The sequence below is a fragment of the Manacus candei genome, unplaced genomic scaffold (genome assembly GCF_025592945.1).
Source record: "Manacus candei isolate 608988 ecotype Guabito, Panama unplaced genomic scaffold, ASM2559294v1 h1tg000017l, whole genome shotgun sequence".
In the NCBI taxonomy this organism is placed as follows: Eukaryota; Metazoa; Chordata; class Aves; order Passeriformes; family Pipridae; genus Manacus; species Manacus candei.
Genome location: NW_026138065.1, coordinates 19,464,635 through 19,487,176, shown reverse-complemented (window position 1 = coordinate 19,487,176; position 22,542 = coordinate 19,464,635). Strand labels below are relative to the sequence as shown.

Genomic DNA, 22,542 nt, shown 5'->3' with positions numbered 1-22,542 from the left:
TATTAAATATAATTAAGATTACAGTGAGGAAGTGATATGCATTACAAAATGCTGATGTTAGACAACAAATATTGACCTTTAAAATTTAACAAATGAAAGAGCCTTAATTTGCTTGTTATTCAAACTTTAACAATAAGTATGATAGCTTAGATAGGAAAAAGAAAAAAAATCACAATCCCACAGCATTTGCCGTCACTTTGCATTAATATTTTGACCAGTCAACAATTCAGCAGTGATGAAATGTGCAGTTTGATTCAAAGTAAGACAAGGCTATTTAAATAACTCAAAATAAGAAATGGGTATTGAAACATTAGAATTTTGATAAGCGATCACAGCTGCACTAGAATTAGTTTCTATAGCAACAGAGGAAATAATGTGGAGAATTGCACTGCAATACAAGATGGATCCCTTACAAACACTGCTGTTCAAATAGAAAACTTTGAAATTATTCACTGTATTAAAATATTTTTATTAAAATGATTATTCAAATATCCTATACCTTGTACTTCATATATTGTTCTATTTTTGTTCTCCGGGATTCAATTCTAGACCATTCTTTCAAGTTTTCACACTTTTCCCAATTGCTTACCTTCCTATTTTAAATTAATTAAAGTGACTTACTCTGAAAAATACTGTATCTTTGATCTCAAATTAATCTGTATTTTTAACCATTTTTTATTATCCCTTCATAGAAGCACACATTACATTCATTTTTCAGCAGTGCACTTGCAAAACAGGAGAGAATGCTTTGCTTATGCTATTCATAAGAGGCTGCATCACAGCCAGGAGAATTAACATCACTATGGAACTTCGGAAACTTACAGTCATATGAGACTTGCTCTAGCTTTTATCAGAGTGCACTCTCATGTCCTAAGCATGATTAAGAAACCATTGCAAACCTATTAGTATTCATGGACCGAATACCTGTAAGATGGTAAGATAAAAGCCTTTCAGATTTCAAGTGTTGCTCATTTCTAATACTAAGAATTATTGTTTCATTGCATCATCTCTGATTCTAACTATTTTTGGTAACTAATTAAAAGCATATGCCTGAATCTTTTATGTATTTTGCCCTTATAATGAGACCTATTACTCTGGCTTATTCTATCCTTTTGAGTTCCAAAGTATCTTTCGGGTTACCATGGATACAAGTGATATGCTTTCTCCCACAACTGCTTTGTGTGCCTTATCGAACACCAGAGAACTGGTACAGTAGGAATCTGAGAGATCTATACAGGATGAACACCTAACCACTTTAAGTGTTCCTCTTCCTCTACCCCCCCAAAAAAAACCCCTGAGGTACGACATATACTACCATCTGTAATGAAATAAACAGGCATGTTTGTTTCTATCTGAAATCTAGTACTTTTGCTCAAGGAAAACAAAATGAAAAAAGGTACAGACATAAATAAATTTAGTCTGACCAACACTGAAACAGTGTTAAAATGAAAATGGAAGTACAGAGATTCATTCTGAGTTTGCTGTTTATTTTGAGTTGGTAGAGTTTGTGTGTTTCTAGATCAGTATAACCACGGGAGATGTAAACACTGCAAATTTCAGCAAGTGTTTCTGAAAGGAGTTGCAGACACATTGTATGCAACTCCGAGATTATGCATAAACTAGAGTAAATAAAACTCCTTTAAACAGAAATTGTTAAGCCTCTTTATACCAATTTATTATGGACATTTTCAAATGCAGACTGCTTTCCAACAAGCTGGGAATAATTTGTACTAATTCAGTGAGGAAGAGGGCAGTTAAACTGATTTTTCCCATTATGCTTTTGTATTCTGACCTCTTCTTAAAAACAAAAGACTCCCTCCCACTGAGGCAGCAAAATTTACACAGGATTCAAAAACCAAGTTCTGATAACATAATCTGAACTGATGTATGAAAAGTAAAGGGGAATAATCAGCAGGAAAAAATAAATTATTGTAATATGAACTCGACATAGATTCAGAACTGTATCCCACCCTTCCATGCATTAAATCATCGGAAAGACACCAACTGCATAAACAAGTGTCATGGAGGCAACTAAGAGCAGGAGAGCCAGTGAAGAATGAGCAAACAACTGCTGCTCTTGTCTCTTTTCCTCAGCTACCTAAACTTCTCTAAGTACTACAACAAAACACTCAACAAAAAATGTATTTGACTTCTTCATATCCACAGGCTCAGATCTGCTTTAAAATACAGACATTTTAAAGTATAATATCTGAGGCAGAGACATTGATGCATAAAAACCAGACTCTTACCCTTGTTTGTAGTAACATTACAAAATAACTGTATCATTCTGCAATTTTCCAACAATCACATACGGACTAAAGACATATTAAATATTTCCATTTTTCTAACAGTGTAGGTTGGACTTACATTTACCCAGATTTCATAAGATGCACTTATTTTAAGTTTTAAATTTAACTTTGTACTGTCTCAAACTTTCTTTGGGGTATGAAAAAATCCACATAATATTTTTACCATGAATATTCAACTATAATTAAATCCCATTTCTATTTTTTCCCCTGAAAATGTCTTTTAAAAGTTACCAAAAGCTAGAGAATAAGGAAAATGAACTTAAAATTGACTGCTACATTGTGGCATTTATGCTGTCGCCTGTATTATCAAAATATTACAGTTCTGTAGTTTTATGTCAGAACCACTCAAAACAAAAAAAGAGCATTTGGAACAGTGGAGATATTTACACAATGGCTCTGTACTCAGGCCACCACATTCACTGTTACACATGCTATCATTTTTCCTCTGTATAATGTTCTCTTGCATTATCTTCACTGGGCACAAAAAACACACAAGAGATTCCCCCGTTCTTCTCTGAGAAGAATTAAAGTGCAAACTAGTCTCTTTTAAAGAAATAACTGCCATTGTTACCATCTCTCATAAAAAAGATTCATAAATTCTTCCTTCACAAAATATTGAAGTTGTCTGGAAGTTGCGACTGTTGATCCCTACACCTCTGTGGCCAATAGATTGCCTTTAACACTAATGACAACTACTATTGCTATTTCAAAACATTTTCTTCTTTAAAAGCCCCTTCTTCTTAACAGGAAGGAAAAGCAGATGATTCAGAGCAGTGTTTCTCATTGACAGTGAAGGGAATTTTGTTCTGGTTACAGTCAAAGATAACAGCTGTTACCAAACAGGATGATGAGTTTTTCAAAGGAGAGCATTAAGTGCCAGTCTCATAACAAATTAACTAGTCCTCAGTTAAAAGGAAAAATGACCATCAATTCAAAACACCTTTTCAAATTTTACCCAAGATTTATCTACTGGCCAAATTTTGTGTGAATATAAAATTCATAATCCAAGCTTTGAGAGGAAAAGAAAGAAATATATGAGAGCAGTATAATTAACTTCATCATCAGGAAGAGCTTTTAAGTCACACATTTGCTTGCAAATTTCCATGGATTTATCATTATATTAAGCAAACGAATGCTTTAAAGCCCAGGGAAAAGACATCATTATTCTCTCTCAATCTCATAATCTAGAAATAGTTCCAATCTGATATTATGTACAGCATTTAACATAGCCAAATATGAGGCACTCCAAGCAAAATAACTTTGAGAAGGTAGTATTAATTAATGCAAAATCAGACTAGTTTCCTGGTTTGTATCCATCAGATGTTGAAAATAAGTGCAAAAGATTGTGATTTTCATTCAGCTCACCATATTGCGAAAAACTCTACATATGCAACAGAAACATTTGGAAATATGATAAGTCTTTATAAATGTAACATAGATGACACTGTACTTTTCATTTCAGAGTTGTCTTTTTTTTCCTATTAAAATTCACAGGAACTTGGACAAAATTCTAAAAATATACTATCTGTTTTTAAATCTTACTAACACACTGTTTTTAGTGCTAAGGATTTAAAAACAAAGTTTCAGAAATCATTACTTGTACTTCCAAACTACAGATTGCTAAAATACAAACAAACAACCGATCAGATACAACATAAACAGGAACTATGAGATACTGGAAGCCACAGGAAGTTTGAGCAAAATCAAATAACATTCCAAAGCAGATTCCTTGAAGATATGGTGAAATTAGCCTAATCACTAGAGTTAATCTTGACCAATTTAAACAAGAACAGACACTGCCTCGCTTTTTTTTGCCAAAAGTTGCAGGGTTGGCCTTCACCTTTTGGTTACGAGTGTGTTTTCCAGTATGCTTTGCAGCAGATAACAGCAATCGTGTCACCTGTTCAAGTCGTATGTACAAGCTGTATTTGTTCAGGCCAAGCAGTTTCAAAGAAAAGAAAATCACCCCTGAAGTCAGTCTCTTGAAGACACGACCCTTTTGTCGTTTTATTCTCCAAGATTTGGATTTTTCAGATACACATGCTCTTATCGGCTCTATTTTTAACCTGCCGCTCATATGCTCATATAGGATACTTAAAATTCTGAACATGTTTACATTATCCATCCAGCAGGCTAATGGAACTGCATACCAGACAGTCATGCATAATTCAAATCAATATCCTCAGGCTTGCAACTCTAAGTCAAAGCTGCCTTTAAATAAGCTGGGTGTGACTTTAACATGAATAAAATGTATCTAATTTTTAACCTTTATCTGACAAATTGATATATTTGCAAAGGAATGTCACAAATTTTCTTTTAAAATTAAAACAATTAGAAAATTGTGATAACTGAATATCTTTTGCAAAACACTTTTAAGGACAAAATTTAGAATGGTTCAAAAAGACTAAAAGCAAAAAGGTCAAAATAGAGAGCTGGGTCACTTTTTTTTTTTTCTCCCAAGCAAACTGTACAAATATATACACAAAAACACATGCTGCCAGACTATTAAGTGGTGTGGAAGGTGAATGTAGCAAGATTTCCTATTTACAAATTTAAAGATCAAGCTTTAATTGAATTGGACATAGGTGACTCCACACAGAAAATCTTACACCCAGTTAAGCATGTCTGCTAGCTTCTCTCAAAGGACCAGATCAGAATTTCCATAATAAAATAATTTTCCCTTTGAGTTTTCCTATGTGCTTTCATGAGACCTGATGTGCTGCACTGGAGTGACCAGAAGCACAGCAATTACACTAGCTAAGGATCTATTTCCAGCTTGTCAGTAGAGTGGAGGAAAAGTAATTGCAAACAAACCAACTCCCCTGCCCCCAAAAACTCACCTCAAACCAAAAGGACACAAACAAAAAATATTACTTCAAGCTGTATAACATATCATGCTTTTCCTTTTCCCCAAGGAAAACATTCCAATAATTCCTAAAAGTTGGGGTAACTTTGTAACACAGAAGTGTTGCAAGTAGCACCTAAGAGTTTATTTTGCAAGAAAACAAATTACATATCTTTCCCTCCACACAAGCTACAGAAACAAATTCATATTGTTTAGTCAGATACTAAGTAGTCTCAATAAATAATGTACATAAAGTAGCTATGAAAATAGTTATCCTAACAATAAAATACATGTTATTAGATAAAAATGGTAACATTATTCTTCTTGTACAAGGACAAAACATTCATTAAATAATTCCAAGAGAACACTTACAATATAGTTAAGGAATACCTATGAAATCGATATATATGCATAAGGAAAATAATCTACATTAGGTAACAAAACAAAAAAAATAGTTCAGTTACAAAAAAAATCCCTGTTGTTCTTCTTTTATCAAAGAGATGTGTTGAATGTAATGTGATCAGATTGTAAAAAAAAGGCCTAATGGTAACCTGTCCTTAACCTAGGGGGAAAAGGTACAACTAGAAGGCAAACATTAGTCTCAGATTAGAGTTAAAAATCTTTGGCTGTTAACCTTTAAAGGTAAGAAGAATGCTCCATTTATCCACACCTGCAACAGAGGAAAAACTCATAAGCCGTTCTTTTGTAATGTTCTTATGTAAAGTTCAAGGCCTGGTTGGATGGGGCCCTGGGCAACCTGATCTAGTGGGTGGCATCCCTGCCCATGGCAGGGGTTTGGAACTAGATGATCTTTAAGGTCCCTTCCAACCCAAAACAGTCTATGATTCGATTCCAAAGCTGTAATAATGACTTTAGTTCTCATATTTACGTGAACTGCTTCACTCTGATGACCAAGTAGCATGACTGTTCTCAGCAGGTAAGTAGAGTACAGGGTAAAATCCCTTTTCCCCATGCACCTAATCAGTGTCTACAGAGGTTTCCGGTCTACTGTTCAATCCTGTTTCTCAGTCACTCTTTCCATGATAGAGCCATGAGATCTTTTGAGTTAGGGTTAAGACTAATGAAAACTGTACCTCCTTCTGTCTGTTCCGTGAGAGTCTTTCAGAACAAGACACATGCCCTGGTATACATGCATAAACATCAAAGTAACTGCTACCCTATATCGCTGGATATTACCACAACACCAAGAAAAAAAGAATGCCCACTCTCAATAGCTTTTAGATATTAGTACAAGAAATACCCAGTATTCAATGTGAACTCTCAGAATCAGCAAAATCACGTGGTTCATCAAGGAAATGATCTTTTCTGCTGATACAATACTCTTGTGTTTTTATCACAAAACAGCTCAACATTTTATGAACGCAGAACATCTATTTTAAATAGGAACTATTTCAGTCACAAATACGTATGTGAACTTTTCCAAGTTAAAGACAGATCTTGATTCTTTCATAAATTCCAGATTCGAATAGATGAGAGACTTATTAAAATAATAAGTTTACAATAAAATGAAAACTTTCCTGTTATTATTAATGTATGATTTACATCATTTCAGAGATATCACATTGCTAAGGGTGACTTTCTTCAAAGCCTTCACATCAATGCAAAGGGTGGGTATTTCTTCAAAGACTTCAAAATGCTGGCAGGAGGAACCTAATTTGTGAGATTGCTTTCCTCATTTGTGCACATCAGGAAAAAAAGCCCTTTCCCATTGGCGGACAGTTTTTCCTCCCTCTTTGGAGTTGGCCTAGCTGGAAAAGGAATTTTTCTGTTGAAAATCTTATCATCATCCCCGACTGAGTTTTGTTACTAGGTTTCTTCTCTCAGAAGTAGATGACATGCATACTTTAACAGCATCTTTTTTTCCCAGCATCTCTGCTGCTAATCACAGGGTAAATTCATGGTTTCAGAATTATCCAAATTCATTCTATCAAGCACTTTCATGTGTTTCCTTTGGTTGAAAGACTGCGCACAACTTTGATATCATCTATCTGGCTTTTAAACTCTCAAGTTCTCAATGTAAATCTGTTCTCTTCCAAACTGTATTTCCACTCAGACACAGATCTCCTTTGCACTTAAATCCCATGTTTATATCTTGCCCCCTCCATAATATTCTTCAAGAAAATTACAGTAATAATATTGAATTACACATGTACTTTCTACCTCATCTGTGAATTCTGTCCATTCTAGGACAAGAGACTTTCCTTGTCTGCTTTTCCTACAGGTAAAGAGTTGTAACCACAACATGATCATAGCCTAATACATGAATTACTTACATGAAAAGTACCTTGCTATCAGGAACTTTTCACAAGACAAATGGTAACAGTTTCTTGGGAAGGATAAAAGATCTGAACTCTGTAAAACTGAATAAAAGACAGAGCAAGAGATAATCTTTAAATCACCTTAGTCTCTGCAATGTTCAGTTGAGTTTATTTTGGGGAAACATGCATCATAAATTCAAGTACTTAAGAGAATTATCTTCCAGTATCACAGAAGAATAATAGAGGTCTGTCATAATGCACTAGGAAGCTACTTTGGCATTTAAAATAAACCTAAAAACCCACACCAAAAAAAACCCTCATACCAAAAAAAACCCACAGAGAAGCCCAAAACCCAAAACCGCAGCATCAGAGGTCGTAAGTAGAAAGTGCTGCAAATCAAGTTAGTTCTGGACACTATTCTGCAAATCCTCAAATTAAAAAAGTATCTTTTCTATGAAAGTATCCCTAAATATTCCCTTGATAGAGCTGATACAGCTATGGATTGAATGGCCACACTCCCCAGAAGCTTCAAAACCACAAGAAATTCGCTGTCTCCAACTTTTAAGGGCTTGAAGCCAATGAGGACTCATCCCAATTAACCAGAGGAGGCAGACACATACGATCAGGCATCAGACCTTTGTATCATTAGTATTGCATCACTGCACTTTCTCCTGTACTACATGAAGATTTTTAATTACTCTTAAAATAAAAAATGTCATGGGTAGATGTCCACATAATAAAAAACAAGCATAAGGAAGCTGTATCAACTAAAAATAAAAAAAAAATCTCCAGAAAGTGCAACAAGAATGACATCAGTTGTTAGTACACAAGCATTATCAGGTAGGATACATGAGTATGAATATCTGGAGTATTCACAGCTGTAACATGACTTGGCCTTCAAAATACACTCTGAAGCATTTATGAAACACTACTTCGAAGGTTTCTTAAGACTTCTCTTAAATCTCTTGACTGAAGACCCTTTCAAAGTCTCTTGCTGAATGTACTATTTGAAACCCTAAGTCTATCCAAAATAGCAGGACAAAAAGAGTATTTACTTTCTATAGGTAGGAAGAAATCTCACAGGTAACCTGATAAAGACGCATCAGAAAAAAGTGGTTGGCCACCTTCTTGCTAAATACTCTTTCCAGTATTTCTAATTCATTTATTTGAAGCACATTAGAGGAAAAATAAAAGAAATAACTATTTATGATCAAGTATTCGACTAAGCTTTCCAACTTCCAGTGTGAATACCAGTGCACAGTTCTTTTTCCATGTAAGCCATTGTCTTTGCCTGTAGTTCATAACATCTGAAGTGTACAGACAGACAGACCAATTTTGAGAGAACTGTGGCCTTATTCTGCGGAACACAATACAACCATACCGAGGCCCTCACTCTATAATTTCAAAACAGTAAGTCTTCATTCACACTTGGTTTGAAAGTAGATCTACTAACATGCAAGGAATAATGATAGAAGATAAACTGGAAAATAAACTGGTTATCATGGGATTCACTGAGTAATCCATTTTTCCTCTCTCAGCCTGTTCAATGGGTTTCACCTCAGCTTGACAAGTCTGAATAAGTAGGATCCTACTTCACAGAATGTATTTACTAAGGAAAACTTCACAGGTTGCTTTAACAAACTGGGAAGATTCACCTGTATACCAGTTTTGAGGTGCTTATGAAGGACTTTTTGGTGCTTATGTTGAAAAGATATTGAGAGAAAATCTCTACATATACTTTAATTCAGTGAGGAGACTTTTCCCAAATAGAAACTAACAAGAGAGAAGGAAAAGGCAAAAAGCTGCCTAAAGAATTAGATCCAAGAGATTCCAGAAGAACAGTCACCTTCATGTGCAAAGATTGACACTGAGGAACAAGGCAAACATATGTCCACAGACACATCAACATAAAGTGCCGAAAGCCTAGAGAAGAATAGAAGAGGAGAAGATAAACTACAAAAATAACATCATATTCTACCTTCACAATATGGAAATGATGGATAAAATCCAGTAGCATATGTCTGCTAGAGCAGCAGATTCTCATTTAAGAGAACTTATGTTTTCTCACTGCAGTCTTTTAGTGCTTCCATATGTTTCAAAAAAACCTTGCGAAATGTAAGGCACTTGGGCCAATCCCAGAAATAGAGCCTCTGAACAAACATGTCTTCAGTCATGGGGCTTTACCAATTGAGAAGTTAGAAAAAGACTTTAAAATAGGCTGGAGATGGAACCTGTGGTTGTAATAGAACTGGTAAACTATAGCTAAATAAAGTACATCTAAGTGTGCTAAGTCAGCAAGTGAGCTTACTCCTTTTTTCCATCATGATGTCACTTACTTTGTCTCAAATTGGGATCAATCCCTCTTGCTTGCTCCCTAATCTGGAATTTTGCACAGCTGTTAAAGAGGTAATTTGGGCAAGACATGCTTTAAGAGTATCACAAATCAACTATGAAAAAATCCAAACTGCTTTCTTCCCCTCTTCTACCTTTCTCATCTCAAGGGATTCAGAGAATCTTGATTTCAAAACCAAAGAACCATCTATAGTTTTTGACATCTGCCTGCAAAACTGTAATTTCAATATATTTACCCTAACATTTCTAAGTTTAAAAACTTAAATATTTAGGAATTTAGGGAACCATCTCTTTAAAGAAAACATCTTGTACTTGCCTATGAGGCTTAGAGAGATAAGAAAGACACAACAACTTCTCAGTGTAATGCTTGGTTAAAGCTGAGGAAGCAGCCACTACTGGAAACAAAGAAGCTAGTTTAATATCATATTTTACATTTTTTTGAATTTGAAGTAATTAAGAAAGCATGGTCCATTTAAGATCACAATATAGATATTAAAAAATATTTCCAAATACAAAGTACAAAGAATAATGCCAATGTGAAACATAAAATTTTTACACTTCCTTATTTAAATCCCTATTTGAAATTATAAACTCTTGGTTAGCAAAAATATCTCATGGTGGGTTTTTCCTTATTTTTGTTCTATATTTTCTGAAACAGACATGTAATATCACAGCCTATCTTAGTCCCCTCTTCCAAAATATTACAAAAAGTTGGAGTACATAAAGGCAATACTACATATTCAACATATTGAAATGGTAGGAAATAATATAAGAAGTAGGATACTTGTTATAAAAACCTAAAATGAAGTTTTATCAGGATGTGTGTGAGGAAAAAGGAAAAGAGGTCACTTCAGGAAGTGACCATAATATCCATACTTTATTGGATAATATTAGAAATAACACAAATATTATTACTGGCAAAATTAAAATTCCGAACTTTGAGCCGACCCTGGAATTCTGGGCCCAAGCACAGAGATTAAGTCCACATACACTGTAGTTATACAGGTTTCTCTTTTCGGTGATTAAGTTTTTGGTCATTTGTGCAAGAGCTGAAAATTTCAGGTGCAAACCTCTACCATTTTCCTTTTAATGATGACATCTGTCATCCACTTGATTTTCTAATGAATTAGATTTTCCTTTAGTGATATTATGGAATTAAGCCTGCCCATGAGAACCTCACTGCAAAAGTTACATATTTACAGTAGCTTTGAGTGTGTAGAAATATTTGCATCTAAGGACAATAGTAATTTACTTTTCATTTTAAGTACGCACTATAAGTTATTAAAATCTAAATGTATCAAATGTGCAATACAAATATATAAAGTAGATCAGACACTGGTCATAAGCAGGTATTTGTGAATGAAAATTTAAAACCTTAAATTTCACAGAATTAACTAAAGTGCTACTAGAACATTCCATCATCAAAATAACTACCGAAACCCACAGAATATATTGCTTTCTTCATTCAACTATTACAAACATGATACAAAATGCCGTGCAAGTTCTATATAAATACATTGAAAAGAAAGATTAATATGGCCATCTAGAGGAGAAAAGAATGATATGAAAACACAGCACACACATTTTCAGGCTTTGGAATATAACATTTTTAGAGGCATGAAGCGAGAAAATGGATGTAATAAACTAATTATGTAACTGATAATAAGTGAACCTTAAAATAATGTGATCAGACATTTTGAAGGTCTTAGTGATGCAAACATATTAATATTATACATGCTTTTAGCAAATCTAATAGGGTGTATTAATAAAGACAAGATCATATTTTTGTCTCTGTTAAATTTTGTGTGTGCAGAGTTAGACACATCTAAACAAGTGAAGACAGAACTTGAGAGTAAACAGTTATTAGTAAAACTGTTTATTTACTCCCTTGAAAACACACAGCTCACTACTGCAAGATACAACACGTGATAGATATTAACTGCTGAAGAGAAAATTCAGCAGAGAAAAACAGTTTTCTGAAAGTGAAATATTTGCATTGCTCTACCTCTGACAGAATTCACAGAATCATGGAATGGTTTGGGTTGGAGGGGACCTTATGGACCATTCCAACTCCCCTGCATGGGCAGGGACATCTTCCACTAGACCAGGTTACTCAGAGCCCCATCCAACCTGCCCTTGAATGCTTTCAGCTTCTCTGGACAACCTGTTCCAGTGCCTCACCATCCTCGCAGTAAAGAATTCCTCTCTAATATCTATTCTAAATGTACCTTCCTTCCGTTTAAGACCATTCCACCTTGTCCTTAATCTTAATGATCAGGGGTTGGTTTACTAGCAAGGAGCAGAAGGAAAACAGAGATGAGACAAAAATGAATTCTGTCCTCTCATCACTTCACTGTAACATCATCAAGTCCTGTTTAACATATGGACTAATCAGTGCCATAAGATGGAAGTACAGCCAAAATGCTAAAGACTTAGAAGTAGAAATGGTAAAGTACATATGAAAAAACAGAAGCACATGAAGTCAAATGGAGTGACAACTTTTTCTCATATGAAATAAAGTACATAGGAAGACATAGCTTGCTCATCTTCCACTACAAAGAATCAAGAAATGGTTCTATTACCTGTCTTTACATTTCCTATAAAAATAATTTAAGTCATGAAAACCAAGTATTTAATGAAATTATTTTCCAAATTTAAGGAAAACAGTAAAGTTTTACACCTAGTTACACTGAAACATCTGGAATGTTGATGCTCCCCCCCTTGGAATCGGAGATTTTTAATGTCATCTGTTCAGTGGACTGTTCCTCTGAACACATATGAACTGTTTGGTAGCAATAGCCAGTCCCTCATTTATTTAAGACTGTAAACTTTCTTCATGAGGTTTTCAGCTTTCTCTTTTCATCAAAGTTCTAGGTTTGGCAGCTTTCCCTCTGTAATGATCATAACATAACAAGGGACACTCTGCCTTTTCCTCTATTCTAAAACTTTTTAATCATTGTGCAAAGATTCTTTCTTTTTCATTTGAAATAATTTAGGAGGAGTGTGAAAAAGTACTAACACTATTCTAGTGTGCCACCTTCAGGTCACTGAAAAGTGAAAAACACTAGGTTGTTAATCTGTTGCTATGTCCAATACTAACCTTTTTTTTTTTTTAATAATATTAAACATAATTTTGTTGAGATTAATACATTCCAAAAACGAGACAAACATCACTCCAATTTGCAAGCATCTTGCCAAACACTGTAGAATGACTGCAGGCTGTCAAATAAATAACACTGCTGACTCTCCACTTCTTGTAAAATGTGGAAAGAGAATGATGTCATAAGCAGCAGCAAAAGCAAAATAGTCAGTATTAAAGATTTATGCAAGTAGAAGTATGTGGTTAAAATTTTCAAATTTTCTAAGTTACAATGTTTTGACAGTTTTTGCTTTAAAAGGGTTTTCTTCCAAACCCTGAATATGTCTGCATATATATAAATGGGGTTTATATCCAGCTTGCTCCCCGAATGAAAGAGCACTGAGAAGAAATAGCACCTGGTGACAGACTTCTTTAGCAATAGAAGAATAACAAAAAAGGAACAGAGGAGAAACAATTGTAACTTTCCTGATGCAAAACTTGGACTTGCCAACAAGGTTATTTTGTCTTAGATTGTAAAAATGATATAGATTTCTAGACTGGAATTTTCATTCCCCAGAAGAGGATAAAAATCAGTGACTATGAATCCTGATGACCTAAGAGAATGATAAAGAAGACAATTACAAAAAAGAAATAAAATACAACCGAAAGAAAAAATTAGATACAGGCTAGCACGATGTCTTTGACGCTTAAATGTTACAGGGTCAAAGTAAAAAGCTCAGATGAACTGAGGACTTTTCACTGAGAAGATGAACTGAGGTGGATAAAAAAACTGAGCAACGATGAAATAGAAAGACAAATGTCATGACTATGACTATTTCAACAACCAGCCTCAGTGGTTTGAAAAGAAACAAATACATTATTTGGATATGTGAAAGTAGTCTTCTTGTATAATTTGTACTATTTGCTGAAAAATACCATAATTTTTCCCTCTCCTGTTAATATACATCATCACTTTTTCCCAACAGTGACACAAGCCGTATAAAAAATTAGTATCTCGTCTTTCATGTTTCCCCAACTAACACTGCTGAGAGATCTCAGTAGATATAAAACCCAAACATGATACTTTTATTATCTCTCTTCCTTGTCCTTCTCCATCACGGTGTCCAAGGATCAGTTCTTACCACTTGATCTCACCTCTGCATCTCCTTCACTATTTGCTGGAACTCAGCCTTCCTACAATCTAACAGCAAAGGAAAGAATCGAATTTTCTGATGATCAAAAACGAATTCTCTTACTCTGTAACTGAATTCAACTATGGCTTTCATGTGCTTTGGGTCTTAGCTTGGGATCATGAATGATCATACACTAATTAAAAACTTCAATGGCAAACAGACTTTTATATAATTTAATTACATTACACAGTAGAAAATATTTTTTTTCAAGCACTTCTGGACTATATAGAACATTTAAGGACAGATATCTTTTAATTACATGTATCCATGCTTATTAGAAAACATCAAACACCGAAAAACTTCTGCATTTTAATGTACTAAAGGGAGACCAACAAATATCTTACTATAGCACAGTACCTGTATTAGAATCTGACTTTTATCTAACTTCCACAAGAGCTCACTTTTCACACTTGAAACTGGCTACAGACACAATTCTCACATACAGCTATTTTCAAATACAAAAAGCATATTGACAAAATACTGACAGCAGAATTCTCAGCCTCTAGGTCAAGTTGTCACCCTGACTTAAAAAATATACAGCACATAAGAGAATATCCATTGTTTACATCCAACTTTCAGCATCATGAAAAAAATACATTAATCTAATCTTTGTAGTAATTTCTTTCAAGAGAAGAAAACATACAGAACATTCCAGTAATGCACACTGCAATGACCATATGCACCATAGCCAATAACCTACTCCATTTACTTTGCTGTTATAACAGCTTATCAAGAGAGGAATAACACGTCTCTTTTGTATTTATAATACCACAAATTCAACAAGAGTTGCCATGCTTCCTTCCTAAATCAAACCAGTTTAAATTTCCCCCAAAATTAAATTTAAAGAAACTTAATATAACAAGGTATTATATCATTTGCAGTATTTCTGAAAGAATGCACACAAGTCTGTGCTTTTTTTTTTTTTTTGAGCATGCACAAATATAAAAGGTGTCTGGATATTTCTTGCAGATCTTGACTATTTTCTAGTCAAGCTGCTCTCGTCTAGGACTTACTTATCCAGAACACAATTCTGAAATTTGGAGTAAAAGGAAGGCTTTTAAATCACTCTTACCTTCATCTATTGAGGCTTCACTACTGTATCCATCATATTCTGCAGACAGGGGACTATATTTTTGTCTGGTTTCCCATATATAGTTTTTTTGCTGTCTGCCATCCACCACTGGCAGCCTGGAACTCTGGGTTCTAGACAAGGCCTCATGATATTTACCCAGTGCTTCATCTTCACTCTCAGATGATGAACCATGCTGGTCTTTACTCATATAAGAATTGTCTGTTTGAATAAAATAAAGCAAATCGACTACAGCTCAAAATAGAATACAAGAAAATAACCATAAAAGGTTATCACTGAAGATATTTAAGATATTTCATTAAGAAATTTTCATTAAAATTTCTGTAGTATTTTAAAAATATTTTATTGTAATTATAACCATTATGTGATTTTGTAACTGGTGAGAGCTATTTTCATTTTCTAGAAAACCTGAAAGATCATTAAGCCCCAAATACCATTCTAATACTTATTCAACAGAAAACTGATCGATTCTTGTAAGGCAGCACGCACTGACATTCTTGAAACCCTTCATTAGGTAGGAAAATGCATTTGGATACCTAATATACAAAAAGGCAGCTCCTGATCCTACATTCCCAGCTGATCCTTGCTGTGAGCATGTAGCATAGCATAGAAATGAAACTGATTTGCCAAGAGAAGCCTACAAAAAAATCATCTTGGGATATTTATGCCAGTAGTGCTTAAACTCATAATAACAAATGGGAAAGAAAATGCTAGTGAAAGATGTTTGCATGCACAATTTTATTTAACTTTAAATAAACAGCCTCTTGTTCAATAACTGAAATTAATGCAGATTCTCACTACAGACATCTGGCAACGGCAAAAATTGCATGGAAAAAAATCTATCTAGTCAATTCTTTTATGTCAGCTCTTCTATAGTGCCCACTCCTGTGGCTAACGTTTTCCAACTACATCTCAAGCATGACTTCCTCCCACAAATCAAAGATTCAGCTGCATATTTATCTCTGTAGAAGGAAAGTTTCCTCCTCCCTCTTCCAAACTTCAGATGGATTCCACCCAAATTTAACATGCTTTGCACAGGTTCTGTAAATCTCAGACTCCAATAAGCACTAACAGATTTCGTGTAAACTCAGTAAAGGTCAGCATGACCACTACTCAGTGAGCAAGCCTACAGCATATGATTTGCCAGCGAAGTTCCATTACTAGAAGAGCTTTGAGATACCTAAAATGTTGGTTTTCAGCTCCTGATTCTGTGAGGGAATGTTCTCTAACATGCTATCCAGTCATACTCAACCGCTTCTCCCCTCCCTGCTTTTAAGACCTCTTCCCAGTCCCTGTCCTTAGCTCTAGTTCTGCATTTCCATTCCCATTAGTCTCTGCCTTCACACCCAGTCAGTCTCACTCCTTTGGCTGAGTATTCCTACTAAAGGAAGGATTCAGATTACTCAAAATGCAGCCATTTAAAATTAAAGTAACTCAACGTATTTCAATCATATAGGCCTCTTCTACAGTCAAGTGTTTGCCTAACAACAGAGGTCCATCCTTCCTACTTTTAGGTAAGCCTCTAGAGCATATGAATAAAACCACTTCCCATCAAGGTCTTTTTCTCCCTGGTACTCATACAAAAAAACCTATGCTACAAGTTTAGGTAAGACATCTTTTAGAAAGTTACATTTATACGAGTAAGTTCCTGCTTTCCAGCCCCATTGTTGTCACCCATCCTACTTCAAATCCCAATCTACTGCATGCATCACATTATATTTGTTCAGGAAGTTTCTGTCCTCACAAAGGACACATTTATTCTCAATTTTTCTGTTCAAACTTCCACTGTCCCTCAGCAACCACAAACATTAAAGGCACGATAAGACCTGCTCTATTCCTCAACTCCTAAAATGAAGCATATGAGTGCAAATGGGATGGTCAGTGAATTTAACAAGCAAAGTATAAGAAGTGTTTACCATGTCTTTTCAAAAAGCAAACTTTCCAAAAATTTACAACTTCATCAAACTTTGGGGTTTTTTTTCATAAAAGAACATGGGCCTCTCTGACACAGGAAAAGTGCTCTCCCACATTTCAAGTACAAATTCCAATACACAAAGGTGCCAAAATATCTTAGTAAAGCTGATGTGAAATCTACTTATTTTGTTGCACAAATACCCAGCATGTTTTTCCCATAATATATTTTTGGAAACAGCTGAAGATTTTAAAGTATAACTTGAGGGGGAAAAAAGAAGAAAAACAAAACAAAACAAAAACCTAACATGATCTCCAACAGAAATAATGCCTAATTTCATCACAGATTTTTCAAATTTAGCACACAATTTTAGGGAACTGAAAATAAGGTCTTGAAATGGAAAAAGTCAGAAAACCTTAACTGGATATGGTGCTACAGGTCTACATGCAATGTGTACATAATCTTAATTTAGTATTTACAGGAAAAATAGTGCCTTAATAGACTGCTAATGAGCAACTAGGTCTTTCAAGTCTAGGCTATCAATTTTAAACCAAGTCTAACAGATATGGTTCTTCCCATTTCATGGATGTCTATAAAGCAAGTTCAATTTCACTGATCACTTATTGAAAATATCACACCAAGCAGGATCTATTCTGGCTAACACATTCAGTGCAAGAGGCTGCCCAGAAAAGCCTCTGCTGGTACACAGAGTAAAATTTTATATCTCATACAGCCCTCGATAGGCTAAAACCTGTCAACTTGGAAACTTCTGCAGATTTCCACAACTATAATTAAAGCAGAGCATACAAGGACTAAAATATAGTGCCAGACAACAGTATTAGATGCATCCTTTAGCACTGCAAGAAATGTATTCACAAATATGAAATTAGGTTCACTAATCAGCCTGCATAAAGAATGGAATAGTATAAAGCATGATAGCAACATGTTTTAAAGAAGAGTAGAAAGTTATGTCTCTAATAATACACTGACTTTTGTAAGCATCCAGAAGTTCTCAGGGATACCAATTATTTTTTTCTCCAGTTCCTAGCATAAAAGACTGAGAATGTGTACTATTATAAGTCAGGAAGCAAGACCTCTTCAGAGGACTTAAAAACCTCACTAAAGTTAAAACATAAGCTATCGATGCAAACACTTTTTAAAATTAACAATGCTAATCTGTTTCAGATTCTTGGGAAAAAATAGCTTCCTGTACATTAAAAAAAAAAAAAATCTCAGGGTTTTATGCCTCTCCTTGCCACTTCTTGTTTGACTTTCATATCTTAGTAGGAAACTTGCCTAAGAGAATTCATGTTCTTATTAAAAATTTTGCTTTATTTGGCTAACACGGGTCATGAGTAATTAGTACACTATTGAAATCTATTAATTTGCTTATTATGGGACCTAAAATGCCATTTTTGAGAGAGAATATAGTTTACAAATATAGCATTACATAAAGAAATAATAGATAAGATCATAGTTATCATACAAACATGGAAAACACCTCCTAAACCAAATTAAAAAAAACCAACCAAACAAAACCAAAACCAAACCAAAACCCAAGAAAGCAGATAACTGAAGTTTTCAGATAAGGGAAAACACACACACTGAAGAAAAAAAATGTGTTTCTATTATGAAAGCATTCATTTCTCTGCAGAAACAGCACCTGTGGAAAAGCCTGTGTTGCTTTCTAAAACTTTCCTAGGCAGCTTGCAAAACAACTGTGTAAAACTGCAAGATTTTAATTCTTACTTTTACTTCAACTGTTATTGCAATCCCTTTATCCTGTTGTTTAAGACTAGATGTTAAAGACGGCACACACAGTATTCATATCAACAACACGCAGGTTTTCTTTGAAGACTACAACTTTAAGACAAGCCTCATTCACTTTTTCTATACTTAAAATCACTTAATAGCCATTTCTCATTGAGTCTTGCGTCTTGAAATCATAATCTTACACATCCCAGAAATATTCTGAAGATCTACTGTAATGTAAATGCAAGAGAAGTTATTTCTTTTATCATCTTAGCACATTTTATGCAATGCTTTTAAAATAAACAAAATGAAAACGACATTCCAGAACAAGTATTAATTAATTAATTCATAGTTTTTAACAGAAATCACACAAGGCACTGCAGAGAAGGTAAGAAAAACCATGTAGAAAAGAAAGTAAAGTTAGAACATAGGAAAGCCATTTATTAATCAATTCCTTTAAGTAATAGTTTCAAAAGTAATTAACTTTCAAGAAATATCAACATCAGTAGAGAATGAAGCACTGAAAAAACAAACCTACTTTCATCCACAGGCAAACACTATTATTAAATGTGTACATTATGTGAAAAAAGAAGGAATTATCATAAGTTTCAGGAAAGGTTGAAGAATACAGTTTGCTAATGGACTCCTCACCTTTTCCTGCTGTCTTCTTATTACATAGCTCTCTCTCTAATTTCTTTGAGTTTTTCTTTTTACCATCATTTGCAATTGTAGTTGACATGTCTTCATCCTTTGAGGTGAATTTTCCTTTTCTATCAAAAAGGGCTTCTGATTTCTTTTCTTCGATTTCATTAAGGCAATTGGGATCATTGTGCATCTTCTTCAAGCTGGAGTCTGATAATTTTTGCTTCTGTACTTCAACAAGTTTTGTTTCTAAATCTTGAGGAACATTCATGCTATGCACTTGATCAGAATCCTTAAAATCAACTCCAGGTGACCGTGGTTTGATTTTTCTACGCAAGTGATTCTTAGAATTATCTGATACTGCATATAGACAATTATCTTGCTCCTCAATAGATTGCTCCGTGGTAAATTTATTACTTTTCAGGTGACTATCCTTCAAGAACTTATCATTTACAATACACTCATTTCCCCCTACTGCTTCCCTTTTAAAAGGTCCTCCTACAGACTTCAAAACCTGAGGTACTTCTGTATAACTGGATGGATTATCATTATCTGTGCCTTTCAACTGGCTCTGGTTTTTGTCCAAGACATGGTCAGATACTCCAACTTGACTTGTACCTTTTTTTACAAAATCTAATGAATTAGAATAATGAGTCTCTTTGTGTTCTGCAACACCTCTCTTCACTTCCATGCTAATTTCCTGAGAATGAGTTAATGGTGGTGTATGTTCCCCTCTCCCCTCCACAGGTTTATCGTTCTGCATTTTGGAGCTCTCATCTTCTGCACGAAGGCCATTTATCATGCTGGTTACTTGTTCTGTTACTGAGTCAGCTACAGTGTAGCTGACCTCTCCAACAACACTTGCCAGATCATCCACAGCACTGCTAAGCGTGTCCACCAGGGAAGACACAGAGGGGAGGCTCAGATTTTGGTGAAGGTTTTTGAAAAACGCCATTTGTCCAGCCTATTCAGCAACAATTTTTAATAATGAAAGGTCCTCTGCTTCACAAACAGATCATCTCTGTTTCTCCAAGTTCAATTTCAGAGCTATTTGTTTTTGCTATCTCAAAAATCAATATATTTACCAGGGGAAGTTGCAGCTTTCCTCTTTCCATTCAATGTGCATTGAAAATAATGAGAAAACAGCTAAGTAAATACTTTGAAATGAGGCCACAATCAACCAGCAAAACCATAGTCTTTCATCAACTGCAGCACCAACTAGCCATAAAAAAATTCATTATTTTCAAAAACCAGACAACTGTGTGAGTTGGAAATTTTTTTTTTTATCCTAACCTGCAAAGAAGAAGTTGTGAGTTAAATTGTGTCCTTTCATCAATGTCACACTGAAACAAATTTTTAACACAACATAACCAACACAACACACATCATGGAGACTTCTTCACCCCAAAACATCTGCTGCCTTTAAAATAAGGTAAGGTATTTTGGAACATGAAGATTTGGTTTGTAGCAAAAAAGAAAGTTAACATGACAGACTTAATTTCAAGGGGAAGAAATTTTTTTGTCTCCAAGAAAATTGAAAACAAAAATTTAGCTCCATATTTTAAGAGGTAGAGGGGAAGAAGACCTCTCCAATTTCCCATTCTCTTCCCTGGGGCCTTTCTCCTTCTCTCACATCAGCTGACAAAGCCTGTTCAATTTCCATGGCACAGAAGTAGAAAGGGGTTGTTTTACTAACCCCAAAATGTTTTTCAAGGTCTAAGTTTCTTTGTCACGCATGATCACTAAAGACCTTGTAGTATTAAAAGTATTCAGTAATTTGCCAGTCAGAGATGTTTCTAATGTTTTAGTTCTTTAAAATTACTTTCCAGGTGAAAAATGCAAGACCTCCAAAAGTTTGGTGAAGGATTTTAATAAGCTGAGTGAAAACCCAATAATCCATTCACAAATTTACTTGAAAGGATTTAATTTTACACAATTATGGAATGTTTAAAATGAGTTCAAGAGTATTCTCAGAGTGCAAGAGAAGTATCTTCCCATAAGTAAAGGTCAACTCCTTGGTTATACAGCTGTTGAATTTCTGTAGCTTGTGGACACAAAGGTTTGTTCCTTTCCAAGTATTGCACAGTCACAGGAAAAGTCAACGCTGTTGTGTTGCTACATCCTTGTAAAAATGTGCATTTTTATAATTAAGTTTAGTACACTGTATGTCAAATACTTACAAAGTTTATCTTGTGAATTCTTTCTTGTAGTGTATCCTGAATCGAGATCTGGGAAACCACTAACATTTTCAAAACACATCTTCTTATTAATATATAGGAAAAGTAGCAACATGAGAATAATGAACACCCCAACTGCAGACAGGAATCCAATTGCTTCAGGAGATACTAAAAGAAACAGAAAAAAACACATTTTTCAAAATCTTGTAAAAGTTTATAAAGTTGTAACAGTACCAGAATTGATCATTATTAAATACCTGTAAAGTTGCAAATATATATGCGAGATATAACTAAAAAAACACCATTTAAATTTGAGTTAATGTTTAGTCATCTCTTCAAAGAACAGAAAAGCATCTGGTCCTAATCTAAGCGAGGACTGACCCTTTGAGGAAGCGGTTCTGCCAGAGTACTGGACCCCATAACAAGACAGAAAAATGGGGAGATTACCAGAAGACGTCAAGGCTGATGGTTTCTGATGGAAGGTCTGACAGAGTGAGCACTGGAAGGGAGCTAGCAGCAAGCCCTCTGGAAGGGAGTTAACAGCAAGCCCTCTTCCTGGAAGGGGATGGAGGTTTGGCTACCTGGGTTCAAGGACAACTCTGAGATAGTGTTGCTGGGGAGGGACTGAGGTCTTGCTTTGTCAGCCTGTTATGCTCAGCACCTGGCTCCTCTTCCCTTAGGGACCAGCTGGCCTGTGCTGCTCCCTGATAACCAGGATACCGTGTGAGCAAAGAAAGGAATGAGAAAAAGCATGTATGTTCACTTGCATATGAACCAGAAAGAGCTATGTGGAATAGAGATAAAGCACACTTAATCAAAACCAGGTAGAAGTAAAAGAGACCAAAGGAGACTGACGTGTCTTAGCAACCATGTAAAATAAAGAATATGTAATTGCTATTGAGCAGGTAACTG

General features: G+C 34.9%; 1 protein-coding gene across 1 annotated transcript in view; it reads right to left on the bottom strand.

Annotated features, from left to right (window-relative positions):
• SYT14 (synaptotagmin 14) overlaps positions 1-21,724 on the bottom strand; it is a 64,036-nt gene extending 42,312 nt beyond the window's left edge. The window contains exons 1-3 of the mRNA XM_051783135.1: positions 21,634-21,724; positions 19,463-20,746; positions 15,130-15,348 (exon numbers count right to left, since the gene is read on the bottom strand). Coding sequence (XP_051639095.1) covers positions 15,130-15,348; positions 19,463-20,408 — 1,165 coding nt within the window. The 5' untranslated portion in view covers positions 20,409-20,746; positions 21,634-21,724. The remainder of the gene's footprint in view (positions 1-15,129; positions 15,349-19,462; positions 20,747-21,633) is intronic.
• Between the last annotated feature and the right edge of the window lie 818 nt (positions 21,725-22,542).